This window comes from Drosophila elegans, unplaced genomic scaffold, assembly GCF_018152505.1.
Source record: "Drosophila elegans isolate 14027-0461.03 unplaced genomic scaffold, ASM1815250v1 contig_5, whole genome shotgun sequence".
Classification (NCBI taxonomy): domain Eukaryota; kingdom Metazoa; phylum Arthropoda; class Insecta; order Diptera; family Drosophilidae; genus Drosophila; species Drosophila elegans.
The window spans coordinates 349929-360231 of record NW_024545887.1 but is presented as its reverse complement, the minus strand read 5'-3'; the positions used below and the strand labels follow the sequence as shown (position 1 = coordinate 360231).

At 49.3% G+C, this 10303-nt stretch overlaps 1 protein-coding gene across 1 annotated transcript; it reads right to left on the bottom strand.

Annotated features, from left to right (window-relative positions):
- Positions 1-5733: 5733 nt before the first annotated feature.
- On the bottom strand, positions 5734-7342 carry LOC121467675 (histone-lysine N-methyltransferase 2B-like). The gene is made up of 3 exons (XM_041709779.1): positions 7265-7342; positions 6776-7151; positions 5734-6428 (listed from the first exon to the last, which is right to left on the bottom strand). The coding sequence occupies exons 1-3, from the start codon at positions 7340-7342 to the stop codon at positions 5734-5736; spliced, it is 1149 nt and encodes a 382-aa protein (XP_041565713.1).
- Positions 7343-10303: the final 2961 nt, after the last annotated feature.

The window sequence follows — 10303 nt, the reverse complement described above, 5'->3', positions numbered from 1 at the left end:
TTAGTTATTTTTTGGATAAATCTTGAAAACCGTCGAGCATTATAATAGTCAACAAGAAAGAAAGGTAACTTCGGCAAGCCGAAGTTCATATACCCTTGCAGCTATTGCAAGAATTAAACATTTTTGAAAACATTAAAATTATGATTTTCTTGCGTATATGTTTAAAAACATTGAAGCTATGATGATTTGAAGCTCAATTATTTGATAGTTATTTTATATATTTTGTTGCATTTATTTTTCCGATTGTTCCAATGGGAGCTATATGCTATAGTCGTCCGATCCGGCTCGTTCAGACTTATATACTACCAGCAATAGAAAGAAACTTGTGGGAAAGTTTCATGCAGATAGCTTTAAAACTGAGAGACTTATTTGCATACAAACGGACGGACAGACGGACATAGCTAGATCGCCTCTACTAGTGTTCCTGATCAAGAATATATATACTTTATACGGTCGGAAACGTCTCCTTCACTGCGTTATAATACCCTCTGCAAGGGTATAAAAATCAATTAAAGCACATACGAATACAAACTGTTTAAATTTTTTTTAGTGAAATACTATAAAAACACTTAAAAAAGTTAAATTAAACGAAGACACACAAACAAACTAAAACCGATTCTGCTTAAGAAAAGTAAATTCGAGCTAAAAAAAAAAACGGAACCGAAAACACCCACACTTACTTGCACTCACCGAATTGCCACACAAAACACTCAAATGGCTCCAGCAACAAAACGCTTGCGTGATTATACGGCAATGTACCTTAAAAAAGACCGACTATCCGGTTCACCTTCACCTACGTTGGCTGAGTTGGTCGAGCAGAAATTTGCTGAGCAAACTGCTTACATTACTGCCACGATAACTACCTCAATACAAACAAGAAAGGAAGCAAACTTCGGCAAGCCGAAGTTCATATAACCTTGCAGCTTTTGAAAAATTAAATATTCTTGAAAACATTAAAATTATCATTGACTTGCGTATATATCTAAAAACAATTATTTGCTAGTTCCTATGGCAGCCTTATGTTATCGTTTTTCTGCCAAATTATTAATTAAAAAACAGAAGGGTTATATTAAAAAAATCCATCAGCATTATGACACTACAGTCAAAAAATTGAGTTATATTCTAATATCTAACATTTAGTACATCATTTTGTTATTTAAATATAATTTACTTCATTATTTTAATTGGTAGTTTAAAGTTTTTAAAGGTAAAGAAATTGTCCCTAATTGCGTTGTTAAATATTAACCAAAACTCTTTCACTTAGCACAGTCATAGGAAGGAGGTATGATTTTGCCATCCTTAGTCTTACGGACGTTGGTAAGAGCTTTTGCGACATATAAACTTGCCTAAGCTGTCTATATGATCTCTTGGAGCTCATTGTGATGCCAAGATTAACCACTTGTTTTACATACTCGATCAAAGAATTTTCAATATGTAAATTTTGGAGATTACAGATTACATTTTTTTATTTATAAATATACAATTACATTTGTTGCCCGCTTACTAACATTTGACAGTTCCTCGTTACATATATCTACAAAGTTTAATTTTCTACCTGTAGGACAAAACTTTGAACATCGTAAGCATACCAATGAACACTACAATTAGACAATATTGTTGGCAAATAACATACCAGTCATTAACAAAAGTTTACCTATCACACAGCCTTGTTGGCACACCGTGCTTAAGTGTCAGTGGTTCTGAACATCCAATGTCAATAAAAACAGCTTGCGTTCTTCCACTCAAGTATGAAGATATGAGTTTAACAGCAGGAAAAGTAAAGTTAAAGAGTTTTAGAATTTTTGTACGTAGAATTCCATCAAAGCTAAGAATGTCATCTGATTACTGTCGAGTTTTTGTCAGATGTTCTCTGTTATCGCAGTAATAGAGCTTCTGAATTTTCGAAAAGCAGATTTTTAATTGCACATTTATGAATTTTGGCCTAAAAATGAATTAATCTGTTCTGTTATTAATTGTGATGTGAGATGAGTGTGACCAACGATCGTTTGCTTTGGGCGCTATTGAATATAAAAAAACACAAAACACAGCTCTGACAGAAGTATCTGCTTACACATAGAATCTGGTCAAATATATGATATCGTTTTCCGATTTAAATAAAATTAAGAGTAATTCTGAACTGTCAAATTATTAATAAGTCAAAAAAAGTTTTTTTTTTTAATTACAAAACAGAAAAGTTGCACTTAAAAAAAAAATTTAATATTTTTATTGTTCTAATGAGATCTTTATGTTATAGTTGTCTGATTTTGATAAAATTTAAACCGTAATTCTAAAATATTAAACCATTACTATAAGTCGTAGAACTAAAAAAAAAAATAAAAAACCAGCAAAGTTATACATTTTTTTCATTTATTTTTCCGATTGTTCCTATGGGAGCTATATGCTATAGTCGTCCGATCCGTCTCGTTCCGACTTGTGTACTACCTGCAATAGAAAGACAAATTTTGGTAAAGTTTCATGCACAGACTAGTTAGCGTAGAACCGGACGGACAGACGGACATGGCTAGAGCGACTCGCAAGGTAATGCCGATCAAGAATATATATCTAAGTTAACACAGGCAGTTCCCAAGAGAAGAAACTGCCGAGTTGCAGACCATATCCGGTCGCAGACCGCGCGTTCCGGTTGCAAGTACCCGGAACCAGAACAGAGCACTCGCGGAGCGAGTGATCGCCACGGGCAGGGACAAAACGCTGACCTGGCACCTTGGCGACAGCGCTGTAGTCAGGCAAAGGTCTTAAGCTGCAGTTGGATAGGTTCTTTAGTTTAGTCAAAAATTGTACTCCAGAGAACTAACTCTGTATAAAATACCTATGCCCTTACGGGCGTATGGAAATAAATAAAATATAAAATAAATACCCAACGGTTTTATAATTGTCGCCCAACTCAACGATACTCACGCGATCCAAGTGCAAGAAATTGCAAGTGAAAGTAAAAAGTAAAATCAACGACACATGCGATCCAGTGCAATAAGTGCAAGTGAAAATATAAAGTGCGGTCAAGAACTGGCACTAAAAAAATAAATACGAAAATCAAACCGTAATATTTCCCAAAACTATTAACAAAGTGAGGGAAAACTGGAAAAAATTGCTCTTAACAAGTGAAAAGAAACCGTCTGCAACGGGAAGTTTAAGAAATTACTCCCTAAGAAGACAACAGCAGCGGCAGCGATAACGGCAGCAGCAGTGACAACAGCAACGACAGCGGCGGCAGCGACAACAGGAGCGACAGCGGCGGCAGCCACAACAGCAGCGGCAGCGACAACGACTGCGGCAGTACCAGTGGCGGCAAAAGCCGTCGGCAAAACATAGAACTCGAAGACGAAATAAATATAAGAACATGTGAGTATGCTTTTTGTCCTAAGTGTTCGCTAATGCAAATATTTCAAAAATAAATCTCATTGACACTTAAAAACGAATAAATTTCAAATTTTCATATAATAAAATAAACCAGTTATATTTTTTGGAGAATTTTTAGTAATAAAAATTTATATTTTTGATGCCTGATTTCCGTCACAAAAAAATACAAAACATTTTTTTAATAAAACGTTCTTTTTGATATTTAAATTTTGTTGAAAAAAATAATAGGTGCAAAAATATTTTTTTAACAAACCCTTGATTGAATTTTGTGGCACCCACGATATTTTTTTCTGACTCATGTATAGAAATAGCGACAACGTCTCATCGGACGAAGAAGTTCTAGAAGAATACAAAAAACTTTTGAAGACAAGAGTAGAAAGGCAGAAGTCAGAACAGAATCAATCTGAAAGAGTGTAACGACCTGATTTCTATGTATTCTCGCTCGCTACGTTAACGGGCGGCTAGCTCAGAGAGGTTATGGGTTCGTTCCACCAAATTTATATTGGGTGATTGCCTTTGACCAATGAATAACGCAAGAGTTCTGTTGGGATCGTAACTGTCTTTATTCGCCTCCTTGTACAAGCCTCGCGGCTCTTCAGCTGCTGCTGCTCCTCGTCGTCGTCCTCTGCGGCGTCCCTCCTCGTCGTCGACTGCTTGCTGGTATCTACCTCGTGACGGCTCCTTCGAGACTCTGGATGTTATGCGAACCTCACTATCGGGACCGGCAAGGTGTTTCGCCTAGCAGGTAGAACGCCTTTCTGCCTTTTCCCCTAGCCACCTTTATCGCAGGCTCCCTAAGTTGGTCCGGATTGTGTCGGCAAGGTGTATCGCCTAGCCGGTTGAACTCGGTTCGACCTCTTCGCCCAGCCACCTTTATCGCAGACTCCACGCAAGGACTCCCTGAGCTCGATTTAACCACGACCTAGCACCCGTTGGATCTCAGCGTTGAAGCCTCAGCCTTGTAGACTCTCAGTCGTTCGGCGTCTCGACTTTGCGATCTTGATCCTGGTACTCGGCACTTGATTAGCTTGCTACTGGTCTCGCGTACACGCACTCGCTTTGATTCTCGCACTATCACTCCTCCCTTGTGCTGCGCCTGCGCCGCCTTTTATAGCCTGTGATGGTCCCGATATTTCCCTTTTCCAGCTCGCGTGATCGGGTCCAAGGTCCACTGCCGCACCGTTAGTTCACGGTGCGTCCTCTTTGTGCGGGTCCGAAGTCCGCCAATTTACCGTTCGACCCTGTTGCCCTTGCCGTATGAGGGTCCAATGTCCAGCGTGGTACCGTTAATTCACGGTGTCTCCGCTTTGCCCGGGTCCAAGGTCCGTTGTTTACCGTTTGACCTTGTTGCCCTTGACTTCGCTGTTGCTATGCAGCTCTCCTACCTCGGAATTTGTGGGGAGTTTTAAGACTCCTCACATTTCCCCCTTTCTTCGGAAATGTTATGAAAGTGGTGATCTCCCCGCCCCTGTTGTTCGTTCATTCAAATTCCCCGCCCAAACTCGTTCTCCTCGTGACCCTATACAGTTCCCCAAAAGACTTCAACTTTCCCTGAGCTGCCCTCGTAAGACTCCCCCCAGACAGCGCTCTGAAAGACCTTTAACTTTCCCATGGCTGTGCTGCGTTAGCCTGTTCCCCAGACAGTTCCCCGAAAGACTTGAACTTTCCCAAAACTACATCTTGTTCCTTCGATAATTCTCCGCGTAGAATTTGAATTTCCCGCCCAGACATTTCCCCGTGTTTGACATCACCATTCCGATTCCCGTCGTCTGACCACACCTCGATCGCACTTATCGATAGTGGTTCCAGCATTGCCATCGTTGTTGCCGTTATCGTTTCCGTTGTCTTAAGTTGCCTCCGTGTGACCGTTTCTTGAGAAATCCAGTATTTTTTTGTACCCATCGATCGCAACTATCGATCGACCGCCTGGCGCCCCCGTCCCTAATTTCCTCACGGCCTCGCTGTTTTGAAAAAAACTGGTAAGTAAACTTGCTGATGATAGTTTTCCTTTAATTAACGACTTTTTTCTTTACAGCGACACCATGACCATGATGCCCCTGCCATGTCTCGGGGTGCTGACCCTGGACCGCGTGCCCCGGGAGACCCTTGCGGCGGCAAGTGACCCCCCTCGCCCTACGCCTGCGGCAGCCTCGTGTTTTCTGCCGGCCCGCGTGCTTGGCCCGCGATTCCCCCCTCACCGCCCCAGTTCCGCGATCGGCTGCTGCGGCGGACCACTCTTTTTTTCTGTGTTGTGCCTTGTTGTGATCCCCTGCCCAAAAAATAACTGCTGGGTCAACTGCTATTATGTGTTTATTGGGCCTTAAACACCCGCACCCGGCCCCCTGCTACCTTGACTCGTTAGCGCTGCTCCCCTTCCAGCACGAGCTTGGCCCACCTGGCCTTCCTGTGCCTCCCTCGCTGCCGTCGCGCTTCTTCGGCCACCCGCGCCGGCCAATCCGCCTCCGGAACCTCCGCCCACGGTTCCGCGCCCTCCGACTGAGTTCTCCGCAGCGTCGGCCTCGCCGGTGGGGCTCGCGACTCCGGGCACGAAGTCTGCCGCGCCAGCTTCGGGGGTGGCGCCGTGTGCCGCGACGTCTCCGGCGGTGATGGCCACTCCCATGGCCCCTTCTCCAGCCCCTCCTGGGCCTCGCGTTCCTCCTCGGTCGTCTCCTCCAGCCCCGCGCGATCGGCCGTCTCCGCGTCGCGTTTCGTCGACCTGGCCCTCGGATCGCGCGGGCTCAGCGGCGGTGGGCGCCGCCACTCGATGGCTTCGATGGCCTCTCTCATCCTGGCCTCCTCTGTTGCCTCCTCGGGCGCGGGCCACGTCCACGTGACCGTCTGCTGATGCCACCGCCGCCCCTCCACCACGATGGTCCGCAGCGCTTGCGCGACCTGCGCTTGTGGCAGGTGCCACTCCTGCTGCCTCGGCGGCGACAATGGTGGTGGTGTTGGCGGGTGTGGCAGCGGTGCCGGCGACCGTGGTGGCGGCGGTGGTGGTGGCGTCGGCGATCGTGGTGGTGGTAGCGGCGGCTGCGTTACCGGCGGCGGCCGCGCTGCTGGTGGCGACTGCGGTGCCGACAGCGGCGGCTGTGGCTGCTCCTGCGGCGGCTCTGGCTGCTCCTGCGGCGGCTGTGGCTGCTCCTGCGGCGGCTGCCCCTGCGGCGGCTGTGGCTGCCCATGCGGCGGCTGTGGCTGCTCCTGCGGCGGCTGCGGCTGCCCCTGCGGCGGCTGTGGCTGCTCCTGCGGCGGCTGCGGCTGCCCCTGCGGCGGCTGTGGCTGCCCCTGCGGCGGCTGTGGCTGCTCCTGCGGCGGCTGCGGCGGCTCCTGCGGCGCTCCCACAGTGCGGCCTCCTCGGCCTCGGCGTCCCTCAGTCTCTGCTGCCACGCGGCGACTGCTGCACACCTCGCCGCCCGCCGGGCCTCCCATTGGCGGACAGTGACAGCCCGCGCCTCCAATATACGAGCCCACTCTTTGGGCTCGCCCGACGGTGGTATGTGCCCTAGGCCGATCCTCCCGAGCCCTGCCGTCGCCCTGCTCAACCGGCGGAAGATCATCCTATCCCTCGCAGCTCGCCGCGCCACGTCGTCCTCGTCCGACGACACCTCGGGACTGACGGTCTCCGTCCCCTCCTCCTCCTCCTCGCTCGCGTCCTCCGGCCCACTCTCGTCGGAAGAGATGGCGACGACCTCGGCGATCTCCGTCGCGTCTGCGCCTGGGTCCTCCTCCTCGGACGGCAGCTCCACGTCCGATATCTCCCCGGTGGACTCCTCGTCCGCCTGACCGGTGACGGGGATCGCAACACCAGGGGGGACGCCAGAAGCTGGAGAACGGATTTGGAGTCCCGTCTCCACTTCGCCACTGGCTGTTCCCTGGCGCGCTCCTCCCTCACCTCGTGTTCCACTCGCTGTTGGGTGTTATATTCACGTGCGCTCATGATGACGATCTTGTTTGGAAAGACCTGCACCATGCAGCGCCGTCGCTGACGAAACCTCGGTTCTTCCGCGTATCCTCGGTTCCGTTATTCGCGGAGACGTGTACCGGTAACGGGACTCGCTCTCCGCTCTGTGTCCGTGTAACGTTAAAAAGTAACGGTGCCCTCCGTGTACACGCCTCCAACGCAACCCGTGCATGTGTGTGTATAGCCGGTAACGGTGCCTACGGCTTTTTAAACCCTCCCTGTCCCGCTCTCGCGCTCCTGATGTGTGTGCCTGTGTGTGTGTGCTTGACCGTTGATTTCGATACTGTGTATCGTCCTCCCTCTTTCTTCGGTTAGGGTACAGTGCTCCTCCGATACGCCGGATTTGTTGAGACTGCCCCTCTTTGCTTTGGGGTTTTAACTGGCTTATGTGTGTTTTCCTTTCCTTGCCCGTGTGTTCGTGCCGCAGGTTGCAAATAACCGGAGAATCGAAATTAATTATTTTAAACGGTCCCTCGTATCTGGGGGCCAGTTTCGCCGCGAATCCTTCTGCCGCCTTGGATAGATGGTGCTCCTTGGCCCATACCGTGTCTCCAATCTGTGGTTTCCAAGGGCGCCTCCGGAGATTGTAGTGGCGCGCCTGATCCTGCGCCGCCTTCTCCATGTTCCGTCTGACCAGCTCGAAGATTTCGTTTATTTTTTCGCATTCTCCGACGGGGTCTGGGTTTCCCTTCCTGTGCCGGTGGTTTCTTCATCAAACAACGCGCTCGGTAACCTGGGCTCTCTACCCTGCGTGACGAATGCCGGCGAATACCCTGTGGACTCGGCTACACTAGTGTTCACGGCCAGCTGCAATTCTGGCCATTTCTCATCCCACGTTCTCTGGTCTTGTCCGGCAAACTGGGCGATCATTGTTTTTACGGTTCTATTGGCCCTCTCCGTGGGATTTTCTTGTGGTGTGTATGGGGCTGTGAACTGGTGCCGCACTCCCAACTCTGTCAGGAACCGCTTGAACGCCCTGCTCGTGAACTGCACCCCGTTATCGGTGATTAAGACCTTCGGCACGCCGTACCTTGAGTCAATCCTTTCCCGGATTGCCTTTTCCAGCGTCTCCGTGGCAGCCCTCCGCATTGGCACTATTTCCGTCCACTTCGAGAACAGATCTACGAGCACTAGTAGCATCGAGTTCCCGTGTTTCGATCGAGGAAGCGGCCCAACGAAATCGGCGCATACTGTGGCCCAGGGCTCCTCTGGGATCTGTGTGAGCATTTTCCGGCTGCCTGGAGCTGACTGAGCTTGTACCTGAGGCAGCTCTCACAGTTCCGCACGTGCTTCCTAATGTCGCGGTGCATGCCCGGCCAATAATACCTCGCTGCCACCCTCGCGATCGTCTTCCGGCTGCCCATGTGTCCGGCCGTCGGCGTATCGTGGTTCTCAACCATGACTCGTTGCCTTGACCCGCTTGGTACGCATAGCTTCCATGCGACCACATCCTCGTTGCCTGCTCTGTGAGGAATGTGCCGGTACAGCCGGTCGGCCTCCACTAAATAGTCCGGATATTTTTGGGGGTTCTGTGCTGTCTTGCCCCTTATGTCCCTTATCCAGCCACATTCGGCTTGTTCTGCTGACTGACCAACCGTTTTCAACCTTCGGCAGGTTTCGGGTAAGGGCTGCCGCGACAGTGCGTCCGCCACAATATTCAGCTGGCCTTTCCTGTATGTTATTTCGAAGTCGTATTGCTGGAGCTCCAGTGCCCACCGCGCGATTCTTCCGGTTGGGCTCTCGATGCTATTCAACCACTTCAAGGCCATGTGATCTGTTATCACTTTGAAGTGGTATCCCTCCAGGTATGGCTTTAATTTTCTTACGGCCCACACGATTGCTAAACATTCCGTTTCAGTGGCGGAGTAACTTTTTTCCGACCCGTTTAGGGTCCGACAGGAATAGGATATCACCCGCTCACCCTGGTCGGAATTTTGAGTGAGAATGGCGCCCAGCCCATAATCGCTGGCATCGGTCTGCAGCACAAACGGCTTTGTAAAATCCGGGCATGCCAAAATTGGGTCGGCGACCAATCTTGCCTTGACAGCTTCAAAGGCCTGCTGGTGGTCGTCGGTCCATTCCCATTTGACACCCTTTCGGAGAAGGGCGTTCAGCGGATGCACTAGCGTGGCAAAATCTGGCACAAAACGCCTGTACCACGACGCCACTCCCAAGTACTGCCGTAGTTCTTTAACATTTGCCGGTGGTTTCAGCAATGCTATCGCTGATACCTTTTCTGGATCCGTCCCGATGCCCTGGTCTGTAATGCGATGCCCTAAGTATTGAAGTTCCTTCCTGAAGAATTTACACTTATCCGCGTTTACTTTCAGGTTTGTCGCTCGCAGTCTTCTGAATACTTCCTTTAGGTTCCGCATGTGCTCCTCTAGTGTCCGTCCGATGACGATTATATCATCCTGATACGCGAAAGCGTGCGGCATCATTTCAGGTCCAATTACCTGGTCCAACGCCCGCTGGAATGTTGCCGATGCCGAGTGTAAACCGAAAGGCATAACTTTCCATTGAAACAGGCCTTTCCCTGGCACTGTGAATGCTGTATACTGCCTGCTGGCTGCCTCCAACGGTATTTGCCAGTACCCGTCCTTTAAGTCGAGGCTGCTAATATATTTAGCTTCTCGGAGTTGGTCCAGGATATAGTTGATCATCGGCATTGGATATGCATCCTTCACGGATTTTGCGTTGATCTGCCTGAAATCCACACAGAGCCTCCATTTCCCGGTCTTCTTTCTCACCATGACAATTGGTGAGCTGTACGGACTCCTTGACGGTTCGATGCATCCCTTTTCAAGTAGCTCGTCTACTTTGGCGTTGATCTCGCCCTGCATTTTTGGATTCTTCGGATAGTACCGCTGTTTGACCGGCTGATCGTCCTTCATGGTGATCCTGTGTACTGCCACGTTTGACGTTCCTTGCAGATTTTCCAGGCTCTCCAACTCGGTCTTTAAAAACTGG

Excerpts from the sequence above, each read along its gene's own strand:
- LOC121467675 (XM_041709779.1), bottom strand. The coding sequence starts at position 7,342 with ATGGTGCAGGTCTTTCCAAACAAGATCGTCATCATGAGCGCACGTGAA. Across the intron at positions 7,152-7,264 it reads AACAGCGAGTGGAACACGAG|GCGGACGAGGAGTCCACCGG; the intron begins GTGAGGGAGGAG and ends GTCACCGGTCAG. Across the intron at positions 6,429-6,775 it reads GGCCCGGCGGGCGGCGAGGT|CGCGGCCGCCGCCGGTAACG; the intron begins GTGCAGCAGTCG and ends CGCCACCAGCAG.